The sequence below is a fragment of the Balaenoptera acutorostrata genome, chromosome 19, assembly GCF_949987535.1.
Source record: "Balaenoptera acutorostrata chromosome 19, mBalAcu1.1, whole genome shotgun sequence".
NCBI lineage: Eukaryota > Metazoa > Chordata > Mammalia > Artiodactyla > Balaenopteridae > Balaenoptera > Balaenoptera acutorostrata.
In genome coordinates this window covers 57913554-57940754 of record NC_080082.1, presented here as the reverse complement: position 1 = coordinate 57940754, position 27201 = coordinate 57913554, and the positions used below count along the sequence as shown (strand labels likewise).

The following is a 27201-nucleotide window of genomic DNA, read 5'->3' as shown; positions in this document are numbered from 1 at the left end:
CTGCAGCACAATTTGTAAGAGCAAAAACTTATATACCTAAATGCCCGTTAATAGGAGAATAAATAAATAGTAATGTTTTCACACAACAAATACTCTATGGTCAAAACAAAAACAAAACAAACAAACCAAAAAAAACTGCAGCGCTTGCTATCCAAGAGAACTTGCAATGATGACAAGAACATTCTGCATGTTGGTGCTTTGCAATATGGATGCCACCAGCCGCTTGTGGTTACTGAGCATGTGAAATATGGCTGGTGAGACTGAAGAACTGAATTTTTAATTTAATTTAAATTTCATTAATTTTAATTTAAATAGCCACATGCGGACGGTGGCTACCATAATGGACAGCGAAGCCCCAGAACCACACACAAACACAGATGGCCTCACAAACATAAAGCTGCTCTTAAAAAGCACATGGCAGCATACATAAAATGCAAAACCAATTTTTAAGAAGTTAAAAAGCATACCAAACAATTCTATATTACTTGGAAAAACAAACATGTGCAGTAAGAAGAAATGCCCAGAATAAGAACCACAACTGAGGACAGTGGTTACTCATGCTGGCGAGCGATAACCAGGGGGCCTCGATCACATCAGTAAAGTCTTATGCTTTAAACTGGGTGGTGGGTACATGGTGGTTAGCTCTATCGTTCTTAATTCCATTTTTAATTTATACCTACAACACCACCTAATAAGCTTTATTCCATTGTTTAGATTTACAAACACATGACAAAACACCATGCCAAGCAGGGCTATATCCACCCCTTCTGGATACCTTATTAAATCCACACAAATGTACCAGCAGCCCTGAGAAGACAGAGAAAGAACATCCAGATTGGTACAACAGTACTGGGAACATTTTGGTTTTTAAGTTGGATAGTATTTGTTTTACCATTATGCTCCATAACTTGCATTCATGTCGCGTGATTTTTGTATATTGAATATCTCTCTCTCTCTCACACACACACACATACACACAAGACTAGACTGTGCTGTGATGATGGGAGGGACTCCTTTTCCTCATCCATAGAGCCAAGAAACTTCTCTCGGGTGAGACAAGGCACCACCAGCACCCACCCCACACTCCACAACTGTCCTACCTGCAAAACCTACTATCAGCAGTCCACCAAATTCTCTGCGATTTGCACCCTGCACCTCCCTGCCTGCTCCCCTCCCCCGAACCAAGTGATTCTCTGACAATTTAGTTTTGAACCTCTCTGGCCTGCAGGTTCTGGTCTAGGCAACCCAATGACTTACTTCTACATATTCCTAGCCAAGAACCTTCTCTTCTTTCAAAGTCTGTTCTCTCAGCTCAGCTCAAATAACCTAAACTATGAGAACTAATGTACTACAACATTAATCCATTTATTTGATCACAAAGAAAGTTAACTGAATAAATCCTTTTTACAATGACAATAATCTCCTCCAGAGTTGGGTCACATTATGATGCTGGAACAGCCACAACTACACTGAACAAACATTTCCTGGGGACTTCCCTGGTGGCACAGTGGTTAAGAATCCACCTGCCAATGCAGGGGACATGAGTTCAAGCCCTGGTCCGGGAAGATCCCACATGCCACGGAGCAACTAAGCCCGTGCGCCACAGCTACTGAGCCTGCGCTCTAGAGCCCGCGAGCAACCCACAGCTACTGAGCCCGCGAGCCACAACTGAGCCTGCGTGCCACAACTACTGAAGCCCACGTGCCTAGAGCCTGTGCTCCGCAACAAGAGAAGCCACTGCAATGAGAAGCCCATGCACCACAACAAAGAGTAGCCACCGCTCGCTGCAACAAGAGGAAACCCATGCGCAGCAATGAAGACCCAAGGCAGCCAAAAATAAGTAGATACATTTATTTAAAAAAAAATCTCCTGAACACAAGTGTGCGGGGCACCGCACCAGGAACAGAGCAGCGAACAGAACTGCCCAGCCCGTATGGAGCTTCAACTCTAATGAGGGAGACCCTGACAAGTAATCTGAGGTGTAACCAGCGTTACAAATCAACGTGCCACAGAAAAGAGGAGGAACTACACTAGTCAGTCATCAGGAATGCTGCTTTAAGGATGGGGGTGAGAGGAGGATGAGAGAGTTGTCAACAAATTGCTCAGAAAGGGGGAAATCAAAATAATGAATCACTCCTCAACTGTGGAATTTCACAACTAATTCATGAAAAAAGGATTACCAGTGCCCAAATTAGTCACCCACTACATCAGAAGCAGTGGTAAAATTAAATCTGTAGTTTCTTAGCATGTCAGAAGCAAATCCTACTTCATGTTTAACCTTTAAAGAGCTATTATGGAGAGTACCCAGCACTAGGCATCTATCCACTCCTATCTGGCAGCCCCCTAACAATAAAGAAATACGAGCAGCAGCACGGGAGCACATTGGTGGCTTTTCATCCTCAAAGTTTTCTGGAGTGATCCCAATTTCCACATATTTCATCCCACCATCCTCACAAAATTTCAAGTTATCCTAGAAACTCCAAGGGGATTCACCTTGTGGGTGGTAAGGTGTGCCTGCGCCCTTCGCCACTGCCTATGCTCTCTCCCCACCTACTCCTTCCTTCTTACACTGCTGTGTGATCTTGGGCAGGTTCCTTAACTTCTCTTGGCTTTAGTGTCAGCTGTAAACGGAGACAAGAGGGCTAATTTGCTTCCCTGCACCCAATACAGTGGTGCCTTGTCCACAGTAGGCATTTTGCAACTCGCAGATACAGAAAGGGCTCGCTGCTTGGAGTGAGGGAAGCCAGAGTCACTCTGTCTCGACAGCTGTGCTTTTTCTTGACCCTATTTCCTGTGACTGGATGCCGGTCCTGGCTTTGGTGCTTGGCAGACTGTCCTTCACATGCCAACTCTAACAGTTCTTCCTCTGGGAAGCCTTTCCGGACACTTCCTCATCACAAAACCACTGCAATCTCCTTTATCTACTGCATACTAGAGCCCACATCAGGTCTATGCCCAAGACCTGTTTCTGACGAAATCTGTCTCATCACTTCTCCTGGGCACCGAAGGAAGCAAACAATCTACTACTGCACACCTATCTCTGGGCTGGGCACTTTCCCACCGCCGTATTTATCATGATGGCACAGGTGCTAGGAAGGCCCAGCCAGTGTCCTCCTAGACGGTGTGAAAACCACAAGCTCTGTTTTTCCTCTTTGTTTTTTAACGTTTCTAATTTAGGAGCACAATGTGTACCTTGAAGCAAAAGTGGCTTTACAACACTGGGTTGAACCTAAGGAAAAGGGGGAGGGGAAGGGAACCCTAACCAGAAGCCTTTCACAGGAAACGGGAAGTGGTTGCTTCCCCACCCCCATCCTGCACGCTGAGCATAACCCAACTAGTTGAAAGGGCAGAATCTAAATCAAGGGATTTTTGAATTGGAGGAAAACTTCGAAATCGTGGAGCAGTCACTGCCAAAATGGAGTTGGCGTGTTATTGCAAGGTGGCAAAGCCAAGGCCCAGACCCTGCTCAGCACGGTCCTTCCACAGTGCTCGCGGTGAGGCCGCACAAAGACAAGGTTTGGAATCCCAGGGATTGTCATCAGGAATGCACTGAATGCCTCCGAACCTTAAGGGCTCAGGGTTGGAATCCAAGCCTGAATTGTCCCAGTGAAACAGCTGACTAACAATGTCAGCTGGGGAATATTTTGATACCTTCAAATTGGGCCCCATGTAGGAAGAGGCCGCACAAAGAGCTGTGTGACTGAAGAGCCCTAGGAATGGTACGCGAAGGCCGCCGAGTGCCTGCCAGGGCTGCCCACATTCTCCTCATAGCTAGCTAAAGTGGCTCCCAAAAGAGGTTTCCAGATCTGCCCCAGTGGGCACCATCAGAATTGACTCCCAGGAAACTTCCAGCTGTGAAGGGCAAACAAAGCTAGGGCTCTCTCCATTTGAATGTGAAAGACCTGCCTCAATCAGAGAAGGCCCTTAAGCCATAAAACCCTTCACACCAAGGCCAAGTGTCACACTTGTAAGAGGGTGTGATTTATAAATTGACAGCACCCACAAAGCTGCTTTTGTACTCCTCCCTTAGTTAACAATTTATCTCCCCCCACCAAACTCACGGAGCTATTCAGATAAAGCTTGACTGGGCCTCAAAAAGAAAGAAAGAAAGGAAGAAAGAAAAAGACCCAAGTTTTGGCCAAAACACCAGTGTTCACTCTGGATAATTATGGTCCTGTGAATAGACACTAAAATTAGGGCTTAATAATTCCTCTGTATTACACTCACAGCATCAAACTATTCCAATACAAACATAAAGAGCAAGAAAAAGAAAATCTCCAACGCAGCCTTGCTGGAAACTCAAAAGAGTTCCACTTTTGTGGTTTTCTGCAGTCTCTTTTGTGGTTTCTGCACTCTTAGAATCCCCCCTTTAGAGCAGTTTTAACTCGATGCCCTGACCAGCTGTTTTTCTTTCTCAACATTTAGATCTACAAAGCAAAGAGTAAATAAGGGCTTGGCCATGTCTTTCCTCTCAGTTCAACAAAACCAATTCTGGACACTTCATCTTGTTTTTTTCCCCATCGTATGAATTCCCTTCTCAAATTCCAACGCTAGCTACAAAACCATCATCTGTCTACTGATTCCCTTCCCACTCCTCTTTCTATAAAATGAATTACAGCACCAATCCTAGTAGAGACTAAGCCCCTAATGTAAACTACATTAAAATATATACATATGTGTGTGTGTATATATATATATATATATATATATATATATATACACACACACATATATATACATCTGATAACACTTGTCAACATTGAGACCTTACTTCTTAAAAGGTTATTTGGTGGGAAAAAACCAAAAACTTTGTTTTAAAAAAGCAAAACAGCAATTAAGCAATCAAGTTTAAACTGTCTCCCTGTCCACTTAGGACCTTACTAAATTGTCTATCAATCTGAAAAAAAAAAAATTTTTTGTATAAGAGTGGGGACTTCCCTGGTGGTCCAGGGGTTAAGAATCCGCCTTCCAATGCAGGGGACGTGGTTCCATCCCTGGTGGGGAAACTAAGATGCCACATGCTGTGGGGCAACTAAGCCCGCGCGCCTCAACTACTGAGCCTGCGCTCTAGAGCCCACGTGCCACAACTAGAGAGAAGTCTGTGCGCCGCAACAAAAGATCCCGCATGCCACAACTAAGACCTGACTCAACCAAATAAATAAATTAATAATAAAAAAATAGATGTAGCAATAATAAAAGTGACCTAAGTTAAAAAAAAGAGTCAGGGCCTGTGCTCAAAAAGTCTTTCTGATGCTGCTCCATACACCAGAGGTGCAAATCTGTGGCCCACGGAGCAGGTAAGTCTTGCAGGCATGTCCTCTTTAGTCTCTACAGGGTGGATGGAAACAGCATGCAAAAAGGTTGCCGGTATTAAAAAGTTTGGGACAGAGCATATTAAAAAAAATCTTTCTTTCTCATTCTCTTGAAAAATCACATCTGACGTCACTAGGTCCACATTCCCTCACAGCAACAGCCAACTGGCACCAAGCACAGCTGCCCCTTTAAATGGGACAAGCGCTGGCCTAATCTGTCCAGACTCCTCCCTTCAGGACTACATGCTTGCTTCCCTTGCTGGCAATGGTTATGGCCCGTAGCCTACAAGGCCCCAGGGCTTCTGACCCTTGACACCACCCCTCTCCTCCACATACCTTTTTGACCATGGTTGTCTCAGATGAATCAAGTTTGGCTCTCTTGGTATCAGGTCCATCTTCTACTCCTTGACTAACTTTGGCAACTTTGGTTTTCTCCCTAGAGGGTGACAAGGGGAGGGAATCGAGTTCTACCCTATGAATCATGCCATGAGAACAAAAACAGCATCAGTGGCTCACTGAATAGGATGGTGGTTAAGAGCAAAAGCTCATACAGATCTAGCTCAAATCCCAGCCCAGCCACTGATTACCTGATGCCTCACTTACCTGCTATGTGGGAATGATAATCCCTGAAGAATTATTAGAAGAGAAATAACAAATTGCTTAGCACACTGCCTAGCACATAGTATACTCTCAATAAACTTTGTAAATGTTCCACCTGAATCACGAAATAAAGAGCTGAACTCAATTCCTCCTCTCTGCCATGGGGAGCTCACATTAAAATAATCTGGCCTTCTTTTCTCTACTGTGACTTCTTTATCCATTTATAAGGTGCCCAAAAAACTAGATTTTCTTAAAGCCATAAAACATTAGAGATACAAGAGATTTTGAACATGTTTGTCCTTCCCCCATCTCGACTTTACAGGCAAGAAACTTGCAGACTGGACAAAGTTCAGTGACTTGCCTAAGAAGCTGAACAAAAGAAAGTAGTTCTTGACTCTTGGTAGGAGGTTTCACCTACCACACAGTGTCTCTCTTTACCTCTCATCGGCAAGGGTGGTGGTCAAAGTTACAGCCCCAAAACCAACTCTTGTAGTTTTACAGTACTGGTATCATCTGCCATCTTTCATCTAGAAGCTACAAGTTCAAAACACCGCAGGTCTCATTACGTGAGAATCACCATGGTCTGTAACCTCAATGTTCAAAATGAGAGGAGGTCTGTTTGTTCCACCAGAGCAGTCTCTAGACCTTGGAGCTTTTCCAAGGTAGACTCTGGCTGAGCGTGCCTACAGAGTTGCCCATCTAACTAGTACTCATTTTACCATCTCTCAACCTGAACACACGCAAGCCCCAGCTGGGGAACAAATGTTTACAATCCGAGCAGGTTCTCTCTGAATAGAAAGTGTGGCTTCACCACCTGAAGTCCAAACTGATCAGATACCCACGTGGTGTGTTTCGATCGCCTTAGAACTGCTTTCCTCATGCTCTAGAGGAGACCACCAATTTGGAAGGCAGGGGCCACATCTCCTATAATTCTGAGCACACAATCTATATATTTAGTAAGCTGTTAATGAATTGGTTTCCCAAAGTTCTAAGTATTATAGTTAAATACTTTCCTTAAATGGTTCATTTCCTACCAGTAAATAGGACTACATTTTGAAAAGGCTTTATGTTCTCTCCTCCTCTCCCCAGACTTACTCTACAAATTCATGCTCTCCGAGATTGGCAAACGTGTATCCGTGGTAGCCAAAAACATCTCCTGTAAAGAACTTGATGCTATTTTTGTGACAGATCTGGTCAACTTTAACTATGATATCCCTGGAGCAGCAAGTCAGACATACCTGCAGAAAGAAAGAAAGTGGCTGGATGTGAGTTGTGCAGACTGTGAATCACCGCCCTGATGTCTAAATACACCTTAATGAACAGTCTCTCTGGGCATGGATAAAGCCAGTTTCAAACTGGTACAACAGGTTCTTTGGATGCTATGGTTAGAAGACAAAAGAAAAGTTGCAGGTTTCAGTGTGTAGAAAATGTAAATCATGAGACGGTCACTTCACCTTCTGCAACCAAAATGAAACGTGTTTAGCTATTAAGTAAAAGGCACTCGATGAATTTGTTTTCCCTAAACCATGAACATATATAAACCACATTTCACAGTTTTCAGGAAAAGGAAAAGACAGTAATATAACTTAGAGGAAGTTATTTCTAAATCATTAAACCTATTAATATCTGAATAAGCTACGGCAAGAAACAAAACCAGTTTTTAAAATTTACCCAAAGGTCATGTTTAAATACAACGGCATTTTCCCCCCTTCTTTTGACTGATATGTTAAGATAAAGAAAATAAACAAGTCCTGTTGAGATTATTTTTCCACAGTTTTCGATGTGAAACTTTATCTGAATTTAAGGACAAAAGAAAAGGTTACAGCCCAAGTGACCTCCCATTCAGACTTAGACAATGAGACGGTGATTCACTCAGTGGAATTATCAATGTTGCTCTGAGGCCTCTAAGTTGTGTTCCAGTAAGTTGAGGTATTAGAAATGGCTAAGTTTTACTGCACAGAACACAGAACACCTTTGCGGGAGAAGCTTTGTGATCAGGGGCAAGAAGACAACTTCTAAATTGCACGTGTTTTCTTCTGAACATAGAAAGTTGGAGAAGGATTTTCATTTGATAAACCTCTTGCTGTTGTCTGGCAGCCTGAATATTGAAATAACACTCACAGAGCAACGTGTGTCTCTGCTGCCATTCAAAGGATGCAGTCACCCGAGGAAAAGTCAAATCTAAAAGATAAGACAGGTGCAGCTGAACATGCAATCAACTGACCGAATGGAGCCCTGCAGTCAAAACTGAGCGTGAAAACCTATGAAGACCAGTCAAACGTGACTCAAATATGAGGAAGTCACGCCTGCCCTGTGCACATGCGTTATACAAGCAACAGCCCCATGCTTCAGTTCTAACAAAGCTTCTAGTTGCTAGAAGTTCAAAGGACACCTAGAGTAAACCAAATGTGGTTACTACGGGTAAAGAAATGAAGAGATGACTTATGTCCAAATGGAAAATGTTCCAATACCTGGACTTACAAAATAGAATAAAAAAAAATTTTTAAGGGACAAAATGCACAGATGATCCATCGTTCCAAGCCCACATTTGAACAGAGGCACATATGAAATACAACAGTGTGAAAAACAAAACTACCAAACCCAATTTCTAACCTCTCACGTAATGGGCCCTTCATTTAAAAAACAAGTAGATCATCTGTGACTATTGCACGGTTATCCAACATTTGTTAAGCTTTTCCAGGGTACAGGGAGCCATGTCTGAAAGGTCACAGACACTGAAACAGAATTTAACTTATCCTTTCACCTCTGCAAAGATTTGGCAGTGAAATCAAATGAGGCTGGATATGCCTCGTTTGGCTTAAGACTACAGTGATTTTGTCTAGTTATCCATGGCAACATGGTCAAAGTGGCTGTGTGCAAGAAAGAGACAGAGACAGACCAAGATCAGGTGTGCTCTTTTTAAAGACAAAACACAAGCTGTAGTTTGGTATTTCTAACAACAAAAAAAAGACTCTGCTACAGAAATTCACCAACTTGTTAAGTTTTCAGAAGAAAACATTTGCAATAAAATGTAATAGAAGCTCTGTGCAAAAATTCTGGAAGGAAGACAAAACACCAATGATAAAACCTGGTCTTGGGAAAAATATGCCCAAAGAAGAAACCAAAAGGCAGCAACTCACAAGCAGCTAGAGCAGATTCAACAGACTGGATCTGCCTACCAACACACTCAGCATACTAAGGCAATACACTAATAAGGCATATACACTAAGGCAATATAAGACTTCAATCTACTAGGGCAATATATTAAAACTAAAGAATGGAACAGCTTAAAAACTTACTTGGGAAAAAGCTCAGATGTGAGATTCTAATGCTCCAGTGTACCTAGTATACATACAACTAGTGCTTTAATTTGCTGAATTCCTGAATCAGATTTTTACATTCTCTATGAAACTTACAGCATCAAATTGGGTGAAAAACGACTCAGGTTTCTTTTCTATATTCTCAGTGTCCACCTTCACATCCACCATGGGGTTGAGATTCTGTGCGCGCTCCAAAGAGGCTTCGGCCCTGTTTCGGCCAACAGATCCAGTACGGATCAGGAACTGGGCTCCGGGGTCTTCTGGAGATACCTAGGAATAATTTTTTTTTTTTTAATACTTGAATTTGGGGGGAAAAACAAACGAACTTTTCCATTTTAAAGAATAACTAAAATATCTACCATCTAATTGTAGTACTACTGTTCCTATAGGAATCTGCCCAATGCAGACTCCCTATACTCTTTCCTTCTGAGGCTTTAAAACAGACATTTAACTTTTTTTTTTTTTAAACTGGGCACTGATGGTTAAAGAGCACCCCCTTGTGTTTATAATGAAAATTCATTCTAAACAAAAGAAGTCCATGCTTTCTTAAGTAAATTCTTAACTGCTAACAAAATGACATAATCATCAGTGCTAAGAGTTGACCAAATCCCTACCATGTGCCCAATTCTAAGCAATCAGAGAGAGACATTAAGTAATTTAAAGGATATAGTCCCTGCCTACAAGTGGTTTAAAATCAGACCAACACAAAAATTAGATACAATTAAGAATGTTTGAAACGAACTGTTAAATTCAATTAAAACTCAGAAAGGAGGACAGCTGAGCGGAGGTTGGAGCAGAGGGATAATTCCACTCGTAAGGCTGGACGTCAGCAGAAGAGAGCCTCAAAGACAGACAATATAATCACCTGACAGCCACCAGCAGGATTACAGATTCCACTGTTCAAAATGCATTTCTTCACACATCAGACATCTAATTTAATCATGAATCTCCATGTATGACCCCGCCACCTTCACCAAGACTGGGTTCAACAGAAGTAATCCTCCTCTCCTGCCAACTATCCACAGTATACACTCTCCCTCACTATCTTTCCTCCAAGCAAATGAGCTGGTCCTCCTCCCGTTCAAGGCCAGCCCTCCAACAGTATGCTTGACCCATCCCATCCCATCCCATCCCAGGGATCTCACCACACACAGAGAGATAGTACATCATAGTGGTTAAAAGCCATGCTCTGGGATAATTCAGGTTGGATTCACAGCTGTGATTTGAATCCTGGCTCAACCACCTAAATGTGTGACCTTGAGTGAGTATGAGGGAATCACATGTAAAATGAGGACGTTACTAAAAGTGATGCACTACTAATCACTCCACCAGGGGAGTCAGTACTACCTGTGCCCCACTCCTTGGCCTCACAGCTCCCGGCTCTCCTTCTCCCCCGCTGGACATTCCAGTTTCTGTATGGGCCCTCTTAGGTCCAGCTGTTCTCAGGATTCTACCTCAGAATCATTCATCTTTTCACTCTATATAGCTCCATAAACCAACGCCATGCCTTATAGTTTCTACCAAAATCCGCTGTTATTTCTCAAATTGCTCTTACTGGTACAGATTGCTTCCTAATCCATCTGAGTCTTATATTAAACTGCCCACCAGAAAGTTCCTCCTGGAGATCCCATGGGCCAATCATAGTCCGATTCCTATGTTTGTTGTCTCTGTTAACAAACAGACATGTCTCTGACGCATCCAGTCACCAGAGCCAGAAACCTGGCCTTCCTATCCTCTACATTTCCTTGATAGCAGCCACCAGGTGACGTGGCTAAGCGCACGGCCTCTGCCAGGAGTCGGACTGCCTGGGTCCTGGTGGTACCACTAACCGCTGTGACCCTGGGCGGGCCAATACTTCACTTTCTTTTCCTCCGTTTTCTTATGTGTAAAACAGGAATGACAATCCCTACATCTCAGAGTTATTTTGAGGCCTAAATGAGATACTACAACTACAGCTCCTAGAACAGCGTCCAGCACTTACAGTAAGTGTCAGCTGTTGTACTTCCTCCTTGCTTTCCCATATAGAATCCTACTGACTATACCACCGAAGCATCTCTCACCTCTCGGTGCTTCTCACCATCTCTGTCCCCACTGTCATTCCGCAGACCCTTTTCATATCTCACCTAAACTATTAAAGCAGCCTTCTAAGTAGTCTTCTGCCCCATATCTTGTGCCAACCACAGTCTACACAGTATTAGTGATCTACAGAAAGCCCAAAGCTGAAGTCACCCCTCGCCCATCTGAAACTCTTCAATGACTCCTCACCACCTAGAGAATTAAGTAAGTTTACAGCAGAGCTTACCAGCTGGCCCTTCGTGACTTGGACCTCACCTGCAATCTGCAACGTCCCCACACCGCGGGCTTCACACTCTAAAAACACCAAACTGTTATATTCAATTTCTACCATGCTGTCTTGTGCTAATGTCCCCTGCCTAAAACACAGCTCCTCAAACCCTGAAAAAACTCTGCTTGTTTTTTAAGACTCAGCTCAGCACTCCAGGAAGTCTCTCTCATGTCCCCATGCCACAACCTGAGTCAGGTAGCCTGCTCTGGTTTCTGGAAAAAAATTGAGGATGGGAAGCAAATCTTGTGCATTTTTCTATCACTAGTACCTAGACTACTTCAGGGTAGGCAGCAGGTGCTCTTGGATGCTTGCTGACATAAACGAAATGAAAAACTCTAAGGGGCAGGAATTATCATCTTCATTTTATAGATGAACAAGCTAAGTCTCTGTGAGGTTAATTCCCTTTCCCAGCTTCAGAAGGTGTGATCTGAGCCCAAGCCTTCACGATTCCAAAGCTTCTGCATAATGCAGCCCCATCTTCCTGGGACGCTCCTAGTCAGGGACAAAAGCACAAGCAAACTACAAAAGGCAGAACCACCAGAGAGTGTTCATGAACTATGAAATTTATGAGATGGGAGTCAGGCTGGGTAAGTTGACTGGGACCAGGTTATATGAAGCCAGTGGTTCTCAACCCTCCCTGACTTTTAGACTCACCTGGAGAACTTTTATTTTTAAATAACTCCCCAAATATTCTAAAGCACAGATGGGATTGAGAACCACTGTGTCAGGCTTTGAAAACCAGTCAGAGGCGTCAGGCCTTACAGCGGAAGGCAAGCAGAAGGCACTATCAGTCTTTAAACTGAAGAGGCAACGGTTGACCCCAACTCTGGGTGGCATTCGTCCCGGCGCCGAGGCAGTGAGGGGACCACATCACGCGCCCTCAGCGTTCTCTCATCCCCACTCTCAGGTTACCCAACCAAATGAGGAAGCTACCATCCCACTGTGGTTTCGTTTTTCCACACCAAGGGCCTCCAGGTTTTGGAACTATCCTTCCTTGGGTCTCCACTCTTACCCTCTCTACACAAGGCAAACAAATTCTTCCCCTGGATGGGGTGTTCCTGCCACTAGGGGGCACTGTGGCTGGTGGGCGGGGGGGATGTCAAACCTGGGTGGGTTCAGTTAATTATCTGGCAGCTTGCTCGCAGGGATTTTCTTTCCTTAGAAAGTTTTGAATTCAAGTCAAAAATCAATTTGTGACTGTGATATTAAGTGAGCCAACCTATGTGTCTCTTTGTATTGCAGGAGAATTAAAACAACAAAAATTCTAGATATTATTTTCTCCTGAAACTCCAAACAAGGTGAGCTTTTAAAAATTTCATTAACATTTACTTTTGTCTACAGAGCCTATACCTCACACTGTGTGTGCTAGTTACTTAGCATGCGACAGGAACCCTGTTCATTGCCTAAAAGGAAAAAAAGACAAATAATATCATGTGACAACACAATTTTTGAAATATTTTAACTAAAAAAATACATGATATCTGGAATTTGCTTTAAAAAACTGTCCCAAAAAATACAGGGGAAAAGATAAATAAAAAAATCAACAAAACATTGGTATCTGTAGAAGCCAAGTAGGTGGGGTGTCAAATATTATTCTACTTCTGTATATATTTGAAATTTTCCATAAAAGAAAACCAAAATGTCATTGAGGCATGAGAATGTAGACAAAGCAGCAGTTATTTTCACTTTGGAGAGAAGACAGGTCAGAGAAAGCCACATAGGAGTTGGGCACTATGGTTCTATTATCAATTAAATAACATTTTATCATATAATTAACTATTGGAGGCTTATTACATGCAGGCATTACATTAAGTGGTCCATACACATTCTCTCTGATCCAACATTTCCCAAGGTAATGCCTGTGAAGCATCTCCATCAAGATCTCCTGAGATACCTCTGTTTTTCTTCTGAGATACCCTTTAAATGTATATATTCCTGAGCCTTATCTCAGACTTTATAAAGTAGAATCATTAGGGGTGAAAGCTACACCAAAATAAAGCCCCGAGGCAATTCTGCATTTTAAATGAGTGATTCAGGTGATTTATGGGTACAAGTTGGAAAAGCACTCCTCTACTCCTCACAATCACCCTCCAAGGGAGATGCTAACTCCACTTTACAGACAGGCAAGACCAGCGAGGAGACGAGAGCCTCCACTGGTTGATCACGTAGGATATGGTGGAGCTGAATTCAAACCCGGTGCTGGCGCTGTCAGTCTCCAAGGGCTACAGTGCCACGGACGCCAGCCCTCCTCTTTCACAGCCCAGAAGGGGCAAGTAGGAAGGCACGAAATCTCCACATGTTTATACTAAAGAGGGGAGATGGCGAAGGACAGTGATAAGGCAGCAGAACATCTCACCTGCTCGTGATCCAGCATGGTCAGTCCTTTCACTCCGGCCAGGATGAGATTCTTGGCGATTTCAGCCCCGAGTCCCTTCATGCCAACAAGAAGCACCCGGGAGGCCCGCAGCCTACAAGGCAGATATTGTCAACGGATGAAAGAGGACAGTGGAAGCTCCCCGAATCATTGAAGAACAAAACAAGACAAAAACAGGGAAATGATCTTGGATTTCATTAACTGCACTTAAGCATCCAGGCCTCAAATCTTGAAAAAGAGACAGGCTCCAATCTATCCTGCTGAGAACAATTCATTCAACAAATATTTATTGAACACCTATTATGCCAGGCCCCCCTCCAAGGTGTGGAAATACAGCAGTGAATAAACAGACACAATTCCTGCCCTCAGAGCTTGTATTTTGTAGAGACAGACAAACAAACAGAGATATATAATATCTCAAAAAGTGAAGAAAATCAAGCATGATATGGATCAGGAAAGATGGAGGATGTGACTTTAGTCAGACTGATCGTGAAGGCCTTTCCACGGAGGTGCTGAGCAAAAATCAAAATGAAATGAAGGACATACATACAGATACTTGGGAGAGGAACATTCCAGGTAGAGAAAAAAGCAAGTGCAAAAGCCCCGAAGCAGAGGAGTGCTTGGCATATTCCAGGAGCAGGAAGGCAGAAAGAGCAGCTGAAGAGCAGTGAGCAAAGGGAAGAATGGGGGACTTCCCTGGCGGTCCAGTGGTTAAGACTTCACCTTCCAATGCAGGGAGTGCAGGTTTGATCCCTGGTCAGGGAACCAAGATCCCACACGCCTCCCTGCCAAAACACCAAAACATAAAACAGAAGCAATAATGTAACAAATTCAATAAAGACTTTTAAAATGGTCCACATCAAAAAAATCTTAAAAAAGGGAAGAATGGTAGATGAGGCTGTAGACAGAGTCAGGGGCCACATCATGAAGGCTCTTACAGGCACTGTCAGGATTCTGGATTTTATTCTAAACATGACGGAAAGCCATGCGGTGGGGGCAGGGTTGCGGTTGGAAGGGGAAGAGTGTCACAGTTAAGGTGAGAGAGGATGACGGCTTGGACTAGTGTGACAGCAGAAGAGAAGGGGAGAAGGGGTACTATTTAAGCTATAACACACAAGGTGGCACGAAAGAGGGCGCATCTGGGAAGTGTTTAGCTCATTCTGAGCCTGTAGAGTGACAGAAGATGAGGCTTAAAAAAAAAATGGTCGGGCTTCCCTGGTGGCACAGTGGTTGGGAATCTGCCTGCCAATGCAGGGGACACGGGTTCGAGCCCTGGTCCGAGAAGATCCCACATGCCGCGGAGCAACTAAGCCCATGCGCCACAACTACTGAGCCTGCGCTCTAGAGCCCACATGCCACAACTACTGAAGCCCGCGCACCTAGAGCCCATGCTCCACAACAAGAGAAGCCACCGCAATGAAAAGCCCGCACACCGCAACGAAGAGCAGCCCACGCACAGCAACTAGAGAAAGCCCACACACAGCAAGGAAGACCCAATGCAGCCAAAAATAAATAAATAAAATAAATAAATTAAAAAAAAAAAAAGGTAGTCAGAGAAGTCTGGACTTAACTCTGAGGTCAGCAGAAAGCAGTATAGGTCCACAATACCTTATTTGAAATCCCTTGAACCAGAAGTGTTTCAGAATCAGAATTTTTCATATTTGAAAAAGGAAATAAAGGGAATTCCCTTGGGGTCCAGTGGTTAGGACTCTGTGCTTTCACTGCTGAGGCCCCGGGTTCAATCCCTGGTTGGGGAACTAAGATCCCACAAGCCGCGCCGTAGGCCAAAAAAAGAAAAAAAAAAAAAAAAAAAAAGGAAATAAAGAGTCTGCATCATATACCATGAAAAACCCCATCAGGATCTTAGGCAGCACCCTGTAATCAAACTCATTAATATTTTTGCAGCAAATGTATGATTATTCGCACTGAAAAGCATTAGTAAGAACTAAGAATAGTCTCACCTAAATTCAAGTTCTGCTGACCAATGAGTTTGCTCCTAATCTATGAAATGAGTCCATTCTCATCAAGTACCACTACTAAGGAGAACATGCAGAAACTCTTTTCCAAAAATGGTTCTAATAATTACGGACACTTGCATGTCATCAGGCTAGAAGTCTTTAATGGGAATGATGGCTGGTAAAATCGAGTCCTGCACTGATTTTTTTTTTTTTTTTAAATTTTTGACTGCGTTGGGCCTTCATTGCTGCACGCGGGCTTTCTCTAGTTGCGGTGAGCAGGGGTTACTCTTTGTTGTGGTGCGTGGGCTTCTCATTGCGGTGGCTTCTCTTGTTCCTGCACTGATTCTTGATGCTAGCAGACTTGGGATTTCCTTCAGTGATATGACCAAAGGGTAAAATAGCGGGGGGTGGAGGGGAGGGAGAGAACAATGACATAGGCATATGTCTGGGGCTCAGCTTCTCCATTATTGCTTTTTTCTACATGGCCCTTCCACTGCCAACCATAGCCTAGCTGACAGGAGCTTCAAGTGACAATTCCACTTCACCAGAATAATTGGGCAGAGGGCTTAGGGCATACAAGCAAGGTAAATAACAGACATGCTAGCAATGAGCAGGTCTCTTATCACAGATTGATAGCATTACACCAGCAGAGGCGAGGAGGAAGGAAGCCACGCAGCCTTCCAGAGTCGCTCCAATCCCTTGAGAATCAGCACATATAATAAATAAGCAATGTTTCCAAAGACAACATCGTGCACATACCAAACCTGTGGCATTAGAAAGGCTGAGCAGCCGTGCATTTAGCTGTACCTTCCAGGTCTCTGCTCTCACTGTTAGCCTGTGAGCCCTCCCTTCACCTGGTCCTAACACTGCTGCGCCTGGAACTCCAGGTTCCATGGTCCCTCTCAGTCTGAGTGACAGTCTTTTCCTGTTTGGCTGCTGTATCTACCTCAAGGATACAGCTAGACCGGCCCCACTCACTTCTGGGAAATCTGTACCCTCAAACGTTACCAATGGCCCCCTCATCTCCAAACCGACTAACTTCTCCTCGGGCTCTGTTTTCCTTGCTGCTCCTTCAGCAACGGGCATGGCCCATCACTAATGCCCTCCAGGTGTGAAGACTTGGGCTTGACTTCTGGCTCTGCCACTTCCTAACTGGGTGACCCGGGCAAACTGCACGACCTCTCTGACCTTCAGTCTATTCATCTGTAAAATGGAGATACCAATTCTGACTTCATGATTGAATCTCCTCGACGACCTGGTCAAACATGTATGCAAAACCACCTGGCATCCTCCCCATCACAGAACAGGTGCTCCATAAAAGTTACTTGAGGGGCTTCCCTGGTGGCGCAGTGGTTGAGAATCTGCCTGCCAATGCAGGGGACGCGGGTTCGAGCCCTGGTCCGGGAAGATCCCACATGCCGCGGAGCAACTTGGCCCGTGAGCCACAATTACTGAGCCTCCGTGTCTGGAGCCTGTGCTCCGCAACGAGAGGCCGCGATAGTGAGAGGCCCGCGCACCGCGATGAAGAGTGGCCCCCGCTCGCCACAACTAGAGAAAGCCCTCACACAGAAACGAAGACCCAACACAGCCATAAATAAATAAATAAATAAATAATTTAAACAGCAGACAAACAAAAAAAAAAACCTCAAATGTGTATGCGTGTGTGTCTTTTAAAAAAAAAAGAATCAGTGCAGGAACAAGAGAAGCTATTTATTCATTCATTCATTCAGTCAGTCAGTCATTTATTTTTAGCTGCGTTGGGTCTTCGCTGCTGTGCATGGGCTTTTCTCTAGCTGCAGCGAGCGGGGGCTACTCTTCACTGCGGTGCACAGGCTTCTCACTGTGGTGGCTTCTCTTGTTGCGGAGCACGGGCTCTAGGCTTCAGTAGTTGTGGCACACAGGCTCAGTAGTTGTGGCGCACGGGCTTAGTTGCTCCACGGCATGTGGGATCTTCCCGGACCTGGGCTCGAACCCATGTCCCCTGCATTGGCAGGCAGATTCTTAACCCCTGCACCACCAGGGAAGCCCCTCAAGTAACATTTATGGAGCACCTGTTCTATGATGGGGAGGATGCCAGGTGGTCTTGCATACATGTTTGCCAGCTGCAAACTTTAAATCAGACTTTAAACCCTGCAGACTTTAAAACACAACGTTCCACACACCTGAAACGCACCCTGTCTTCCTCTCTCTGCCTAGTCAAGCCTTTCCTCCAGACTTCAAACCCCAACTCAAATGCCATTTCCTCAAAAAGTCCTTATCACGGCAGACTCAGGCGAGTACCCTCTAAACTCTTCAAGCAACTGCTCCACATAAATGCCTCTGACATAAATCACATGCAGCCCATGGCCTCTCTAGGATCCCTCCATCCTAGAGAGCTCCATACACTCTGACTGCTCGGGAGGGTTTTGGGGTTCTGTTTGTTTGTTTTGGTTTTTTTTTGTGGCCATGCCTCGTAGCATGCCAGATCTTAGTTCCCCGACCAGGTATCAAACCCATGCCCCCTGCAGTGGAAGCTTGGAGGCTTAACCACTGGACCGCCAGGGAAGTCCCTTGGGAGGTTTTTTAATTCAACTGCCAACAAACACTGAATATCATGTTTATGTTTTTAATCCTTAACCATTCTAGGGGCCCTGAGATTACTGCTTATTTATGGCTCAATTACATGAAAAGCACTTAAAATAGTACCTGGCACATAGTCAGCACTGAAGGATGTTGGCTATCATTACTCAGACTCTAATGCAGCAATTCCCTTCTTGGAATCAATCCTACAGAAATACTCACGTGGGCACAAAAATCATGTACAATGCTATTCACAGCAGCGTCGTCCACCACTTCCCTCCATCTTCACAGCCACACAGCCCTACTCTGAGCCACCATTTCTCACCTATAAAACCACAAGAGCCTGACACCTGGCTTCCCTGCTTCCATTCCTGCCCCCCAACAATCCACTGTCCCCATCTCAGGTAGAGAGCTTCTAAACCTGACCACGCCACTCTCCTGCTCAGACCTTTCAATGGTTCCCATGCAAGCTCCTTACCAACAGCCCTGCATACCACTCCTGCCTGTCTCATCCTACTCTCGCCCCTGGTAACCTGCCTACAGCTGGGCTGGCCTTCCTTGATCCCAGAAAGTGCCACATTTGCTCCCACCGTAGGACTCTAGCATTAGCTGTTCTCTCTGCTTCTTCCCCTAACTCTTCACATGACCCATTCTTTAGGTCTCAGCTCAACTGCCCCTCCTTAAAAAAGTCCACACTGGCCACCTAATCCAAAATAGGTCTACAGCTTTTCTATCTGGAATTTTGCTACTTGTTTATGTGTTCATTGCTCGTTCCTCCATTATAATGTCAGTAAGCTCCAGAAACCATGGTATCTCTAGCATCTATGACTGTGCTTGGGACTTACCACACTGTTACTCCAATTGCTATTGAATTAATAGCTACACCAGGACTTCCCTGGTGGTGCAGTGGTTGAGAATCCGCCTGCCAACGCAGGGGACACGGGTTTGAGACCTGGTCTGGGAAGATCCAACGTGCCGTGGAGCCACTAAGCCCAGGCGCCACAACTACTGAGCCTGCATTCTAGAGCCCGTGAGCTGCAACTACTGAGCCCATGCGCCGCAACTACTGAGCCCATGCGCCGCAACTACTGAGCCTGTGCACCTAGAGCCCATGCTCCGCAACAAGAGAAGCCACTGTGATGAGCAGCCCGCGCTGCAACGAAGAGTAGCCCCCGCTCACCGCAACTAGAGAAAACCCACACACAGCAATGAAGATCCAACGCAGCCAAAAATAAATAAATAAATAAAATTTATTTTTAAAAAAATACACCATGGGGCTTCCCTGGTGGCGCAGTGGTTGAGAGTCTGCCTGCCAATGCAGGGGACACGGGTTCGAGCCCTGGTCTGGGAAGATCCCACATGCCGCGGAGCAACTGGGCCCGTGTGCCACAACTACTTAGCCTGCATGTCTGGAGCCTGTGCTCTGCAGCAAGAGAGGCAGTGATAGTGAGAGGCCCGCGCACCGCGATGAAGAGCAGCCCCCGCTTGCCGCAACTGGAGAAAGCCCTCGCACAGAAACGAAGGCCCAACACACCCAAAAATAAATAAATAAATAAATAAATAAATTTATAAAAAAATTACACTGTGACATACTGGGTATAGAGTCTATTGGTAACAACAGTGACAGTAATTACCAACCACAGAGGGCTAAGTTCCAGGCACTGAGCTAGGTACAGTACATACAGTGCCTCACTGAAACCTTGATTATGGTTCTTCACCATTTTCCTCTCAGAAAAAAAGCACACATCCTAAATGTTGCATACAATTTCTTTCCCTAAAAGGCCAAGTGGCTCCACAGGCCCCCAAGTAGGCCATCACGTTTCCATAGGAAAGGATCCACGTCTGCCTTGAGAAAGGAAAAAAACTGAGGTTCAGAAAAGGTGTCTAAGCTCTCACAGCTAATGGGTGCCCAGAGCTGGGATCCCAAATTCAATTCTAACCAGGATCTGTGATTTTTTTTTTTTCCCTCTCTCAATGTCTCCCCCATGCTGCCTTGCATATAGTAGGTTCTAAATAAATACTTGCTGATCTACTCTCCTCTCTACTTCTGCTGCCATGGGAATACCTTTTCAATTTCTGGGAAGGAACCAGTCTTTACACCACAATCTGAATTCACAATACATACTGTAAGGTAAGTCAAGCCAATGAATTCCACTCATGATTAAAAATTCTGAAGACGACCAAATTCATATTCCAACCACATTGAGAGTCTAATGCGTGAGAGTGAGTCATGCAAAAATCCTGTATAAGATGATTTTGAGCAGGGCGAGCACAACGTCCCCGAGGCCAGAGAGAGCTTTAGCATATTTGAGGAACAAAAAGATACAAGCAGCTTGAATGGAGTGAGCCAGGGAGATGCAGGCAAGGTCGGACAAGGCAGGGCAGGAAAGGCAACGGATTTTAAAAGATCTGAGTATACAGGAAATCACTGGAAGGCTTTAAGCAGGACTGCTGTGATCTGTTTTTTAAATTTAAATCAGTTTGGCTGCTGTGTGGAGGATGGATTATAAAGGGTCACACGTGGAACAGGGGAGACCAGGGAGGAACTGTTAAGGTGATCTGAGACGATGGGTGTAGCTTGGACTAAGAAAGGAGAATGAGACAGAGCTTAAAGCAGAGCCTAGAGGAATTCCCAATAGACTGGATGTGGACAGAAAGGACAGAGGCTCCTAGGTTTCTGGTCACTGTGACCAGAAAAATGATGGGGCCACTTGGAAGATCTGACCATTTTCTCCTTCTAAAAATACTCTCTTCTTCACTTACAGTACAGTACTTTTCACTTAAATCTACAATCCTGCTCCATCCAACTGCCCATTCATTATACTTACTTAAATGTCCTGTCAGAATCCAAGACAGAACTTAAGACTTCCTCACCTCGACCTGCTTGGGCAAATCTGCTCCTCCTACAGCCTTCCTTGTCCTTTTGGAGTTTCCACTCATCCCACTGACGCCTACTTTATCTCACTTATCTCAACCTATTTCCTATTTAGTTTCCCTTATTTTGTGGCTGGTGATTTATACTTGTCAAATAATGTTAGCTATAACTTACTGAATGCTTTCTGTGCGTAGACGCTATGCATGCATAATCTCATTTCTTTCTCAATAATCTTATGATGTAGATTCTGTTATTCCCATTTGATAAGTGAGAAAACTGAAGCACAGAGAAGTTAAGAAATGTATCCAAGGTTAGATAACTATGAAGTTCTGGAGCTGAGATTCAAACTCAACTATTAACCACTAAAAAATTGATCCTTATATGAAACAACCAGGATTGGCCTCCAGTACATGCTCAGTCACTTTCATGGCAAGTAGGTGCCTATGGAACCAACTGAAGCGCTGTCTGAACAGCAGCAGTGTAGGGTAATGAGTGCTTGAAAACAGGGAAGTTTCTGGAGCCCCTTTCCTGTAAAGTCAAAACTTCAGTTGAGTCCTTAAAGATTTAGTCACACTCACCCCTCCTTTTTTGCAGATGTGGAACATAAGGCCAAGAAACTGCTGTGACTCACCCAGGGTCAGAGAGCTAGTTAGCAGAGCTGGGAACTGAACCCAGGTTTCTGGACTTCCTAGGTCTGCAGTGTACAATCATTTCATCCACTCAACAAATACCTGAATGTCTACATACTTGCAGGCACTGGGAATTTAATAGAGACCAGTCAAACCCCACATCTTAATTACTGGACATTTATAAAGTGCTTGTCCTCATGGAGCTTATCCTCTACTTCTCTCTTCTCAGTCACCCTCCCTCCTCACTCTTAGATAGGGGATAAATGACCGCTGAGTGGAAGGAGAAAAATTAGACATGGCTTTGTCGTGAAAGTCGGTGCAAAAACCGCTGAAGCACGCAGTCTGAGAACATACAGGGCTGCCAGCTTCAACACTCTCCTTTATGTTCATTTGATTGAAAGAATGAGCCTCCCATTGTGGCAAATGAGCTATTGTGGAAATAGCAGTGAACCTGGAGTTAGTGGCTTAGATTCAAGTCCTCCTTCTTCTATGTACTTGGTGTGTGACCTTGGGAGAGGTGGCTCCCTTCCCTGAACCTCATCCACAAAATGGGCTCGGCGCCACAGCAAGAGATGCAAGCTCACGTGCTTACAGGGGCCAGGCAATTCTATCAATGAGTGAAGCAGAGCTGCGGGAGACGACGGCCAAGTAGAGCCCAGGCTCTGTGTAAAAGAGCCTCGGGACTTCCCTGGCAGTCCAGTGGTTAAGACTCTGCGTTTCCAATGCAGGTGATGCAGGTTCGATCCCTGGTTGGGGAACTAAGATCCCGCATCCTCGCGGTGCGGCCAAAAAAAAGAGGCAGCCTCTGCTTAGCTCCAACCAATGTGGAGATGTCTGACCTTACTATTTTTCAAAAGACAGAAATCAGAAACTGTGAAATCTCCATATGTGGGGAGGGTGGGGGTTGGTTGGGAGGGAGACAGACACATCTTTCCAACTTCTCATTATGAAAAATTTCAAACATACAGAAAAATAGAAAGAACAGTTAACATTTTGCCCTACTGGCTTTACCCATATGCCGACATCACAGCACTTCACACCTTTAGCACGCAGCTCCAAAAATATGACATTCTCCTTCATAACCACACTATTAGCACATCTAGAAAATAATTCCCAAATATCATCTAACAGGACTGAATACTCAAATTTCCCCTATTGCCTAAAAGATGTTTTTTAGGGAAGTTTTCTTTTTGAACCAGGATCCAGTCAGGATTACACCTTGCACTTGGCTCCACCCTTTACTCTCTTAATCTAGAACAGACCCTTTGCTTGTTTTTTCCATGACATTGACTTCTGGAAGAGAACCAGGGCAGTCGTCTTGTAAAACGTCCCACATTCTGGACATCTCATCATTACCTCAATGGTGTCCTTTAATTTGTTCCTCTGTTCTGTGAAAACATGATATCTGGGCGGAAAACATTGAAGATGATGCACTGAGGTTCTTATTTCATTACATCAGAAGACACATTATTAAATATTTCTAAGTGAAGTCGATTTTATGCCTTCTGATGCTCAAACTGTCCCAAATTTGGCCAATTCTCTAGATTTTTAAATGCTGGCAACTAATTTCAAAAAACTTAAAACATTGTATGAGAGATACACACCAGTTTTTAACCTCCAGACTGTATGAGTTCCCTTGAAGACCCTTTTTATTATTATTTGTCTCCCTTCCAATTCTCTGACAACCTTGGTCCAACATTATAGAGTCAGAGGCAAAACTGTAGCCAGAATGCAGTCTGTTGATTCCCAGGCTGCTTTCTACTTCACAAGGAACCCCAGTCCCCGAAGTTCTCCTATCCCACCTGGAGTTCCCTTAGAGACAAGTCAATTTGCTTTGTGGAGCCTCCTTCCTTTCTGTACAGAGGAGGAAATCACTGCCTTTCCTTCTCCAAAGAGCTGCTATGAGACTCAGCTGAAAAAGGGACAACAGAGCACTTTAATCAACTCTGTAAGACTGTATACAAATCTATAGATTCCAAATTATAGCTAACCCCTTCCTACCCTCCCAGGACCCTCAGCCAATCCTTTTTAGGTTCTCCGCTGAGTTCTAGACATCTTCACTTCCTCAGAATAATTCCCACCTCTCAAGAATTCCATACCCCAACTTTGACTTGCCCCTTAGGTCACCCCTCCCTCAGGAGCCCTCCATCCATTCTTTAATGCTCCTCAGATAAATCATTCATTCCTACCCCTCTGACAGCTCCCTCACTAATTCCAGTTTAATCCTCACCAACTTTACCCTACCTCAAACAAAACCACCTGCTGCCCCCAACGCCTGGGATCAACCCTTCTAGTACACTTAGGATACCCTTCTCAACCCTTCAGGAACCCCTAACATTCCTTCAAACGGCAGTTCCTAGACTCATTCGACACTATGTCTTCAGGCCCATTCTCATCATTTAATCCCCAATCTTCTATTTCAGGTGCCTTCAACCCTCAGACCAGTGCTTGCTAATGCCTCCTAATGCGCCCTCCTCCCCAGTCACAGAAGGCTCCACACACCTGAAATGAGCCTGAAGTAACCCCCACCTCACCCCACCTACCACACACGCTCTCTCACCAAAAAGTTCTAGAAGCTCCCGCCCCTCAAACCTCTTGACCTGCCTGCCTCCCCAACCCTTCAATCAATTAATTCTGCCCTCTGTACTCACGCACATCACATAACCACCCCCCATCACCCAGACCTCATCACTGAACTCAACCACTCACATATTTCTACTTACATGTATAGTAAACAGCTAAAACGTTAAGTCCAAAAGAGAACTGCTGATTCTTCCCCCACCTCAGTCAGTAAAGGCACTTCCATCTTTCCAATTGCTTCGGCCAAAAACCTTGGAGGCAACCTTGAGTTCTGCCTCTCCCACTCCACACATTTAATCCTTCAGCAAAGCCTGTCCCCTCTATCTTCAAATTATATCCAGAATCTACATCTGACCCCTTCCCTAGAGTTCCAAGCCACCATTACTTGCATCTCAAGGAGATTACCGCAGCAGCCTCCTAAGCGGAATCCTTATTTCCACTTCTGCCCACTTCCACCTGTTCTCCACGCAGCAAGAGCGATCCTTTTCAAACACAACTCAGATCGTGTTACTCCTCTGCTCAAAACTCTCCAACAGGTTTCCCAGCACACTTAGAATTCAAAAGCTACCTCCTGGGACTTCCCTGGTGGCGCAGTGGTTAAGAATCCACCTGCCAGGGCTTCCCTGGTGGCGCAGTGGTTGAGAATCTGCCTGCCAATGCAGGGGACACGGGTTCGAGCCCTGGTCTGGGAAGATCCCACATGCCACGGAGCAACTAGGCCCGTGAGCCACACCTACTGAGCTTGCGCGTCTGGAGCCTGTGCTCCGCAACAAGAGAGGCCGCGATAGTGAGAGGCCCGCGCACCGCGACGAAGAGTGGCCCCCACTTGCCGCAACTAGAGAGAAAAGCCCTCGCACAGAAACGAAGACCCAACACAGCCATAAATAAATAAATAAATAAAATTAAAAAAAAAAAAAAAAAAAGAATCCACCTGCCAATGCAGGGGACACGGGTTCGAGCCCTGGTCCGGGAAGATCCCACATGCCGTGGAGAAACTAAGCCCGCGCACCACAACTACTGAGCCCACGTGCCACAACTACTGAAACCTACACGCCTAGAGCCTGTGCTCCGCAACAAGAGAAGCCACCGCAATGAGAATCCCGCGCACCGCAATCAACAGTAGCCCCCGCTCGCCGCAACTAGAGAAAAGCCCGCGCGCAGCTATGAAGACCCAACGCAGCCAAAAATAAATCAATTAATAATTTAAAACAGAAAAAAAAAAAGCTACCCCTCATTTGGCTCCAGCCACCCTGTTGCTCTCATTTGCCAAGCATGCTCTGGCCTCTAGGATTTTACACTTGTCCCCTATGCTAGAAAGGTCCTCCCAGATGGCCACACGGCTTTTCCTTTCATACAGGTCCAAGGCTCAATGTTACCTCTTCAGAGGCCTCCCCTGGCCACCCTATCAAAATAGCTCTCCCACCTCACCATCCTTTATTGATCCTCTTTCCCTGCTTTATTTTTTCTCCCTAGCACTTGCATTGCCTAATATTTTATTATTTCTTTATGTGTATTGCCTCCCCCACCGGAACATAAGCTCCATGTGGGCAAGGAGTCTGCCTAGTTCATTAATACCCGCTCAGCGCCGGTGGCAGGTGCTCAATAAATATCTGATCATATCGACCACCTCTTTCAAAGACCTCATCCCCTCCTAAAATTACTCCCCCATGCCCAAGGTATCCCCAGTCCTGTCCTCTCGGGACACACCCCCAGATCTAGACACAAGCAATCTCTTCGGGTACCTCCAGCCCAGCCAGACTCTCCGAGCCTCTCAGGAACCTCACTTGAAATTACTTGCTCCAAAACTCCTCGAAAAAAACCCTCACTCTTTCAGACTGGCCCACCCCTTAGAGGCCACAAGAATGAATGTAAGCTCGCATCTGTTGGGCTCGCCAGTCTCTCCAGCATCCAGCAGAGAACAGGTTTCCACTACCTATGAATGAATGAACTATGCCCCCCCACTTTCATCGTTTCCATGCATTCCTGACCCCCCCTTTTCCCTAAGTCCCCAACCCTGATCCAAACGCCACCATCGCCCCCTTCGGGCGTCGAGTTCCTGAGTCTGCATCCTCCGGATCTCTCAGAAATCCCCCAGCTCCCCTTCTAGAGGTCGCCAATTCCTCGGAACGGCCCTCCCACCACCTAGGACGTTCCCTCTTCCCATACCTTCCGAGGAAACATCCCAAATCAACCCCTCCAGTCCTCTCATGAAGGCGACCACGGCCGGGTACACGATTCCCGCCTCCTCTCTTCAAATTAAACCCTCCGGCTCCCCAACGCCTCAGGCCAGACCACCCTCCAAACCCTCAGTCCCACAAGCCGCACCGGCCCTGACCGTTTCTGGGCCTCCAATCCCCAGAGACGGATCTGCCGGTCATACTGAGCCGCCTCCTCCTCGCTGATACCGCCGCCCGCCTCCTCCTTCTCCACCATGGCGCCGGCTCTCGCCGCCGGAGCTCTGGTCCTGCTCACGGCAACCGCCCGCCGGCCCCACAAGCCGCCAACCGCCGCGGGCCGCGCGCCCAGGCCGCATCTGCGCCTGCGCCAGGGATCGCGCCTGCGCAGTACCTTCTCCAAGCCCCGCCCGCTCCTGGACCCTGGAACCACGTGGACCTCCTTAGCCTCCGAGGTGGGCGGGCATCAGCTAGTC

The 27201-nt window shown here is 45.5% G+C and overlaps 1 protein-coding gene across 1 annotated transcript in view; it reads right to left on the bottom strand.

Annotated features, from left to right (window-relative positions):
• SAE1 (SUMO1 activating enzyme subunit 1) overlaps window positions 1-27091 on the bottom strand; it is a 72125-nt gene extending 45034 nt beyond the window's left edge. Inside the window, exons 1-5 of the mRNA XM_007168187.3 lie at window positions 26887-27091; window positions 13933-14044; window positions 9329-9502; window positions 7008-7150; window positions 5649-5748 (exon numbers count right to left, since the gene is read on the bottom strand). Coding sequence (XP_007168249.1) covers window positions 5649-5748; window positions 7008-7150; window positions 9329-9502; window positions 13933-14044; window positions 26887-26984 — 627 coding nt within the window. The 5' untranslated portion in view covers window positions 26985-27091. The remainder of the gene's footprint in view (window positions 1-5648; window positions 5749-7007; window positions 7151-9328; window positions 9503-13932; window positions 14045-26886) is intronic.
• Window positions 27092-27201: the final 110 nt, after the last annotated feature.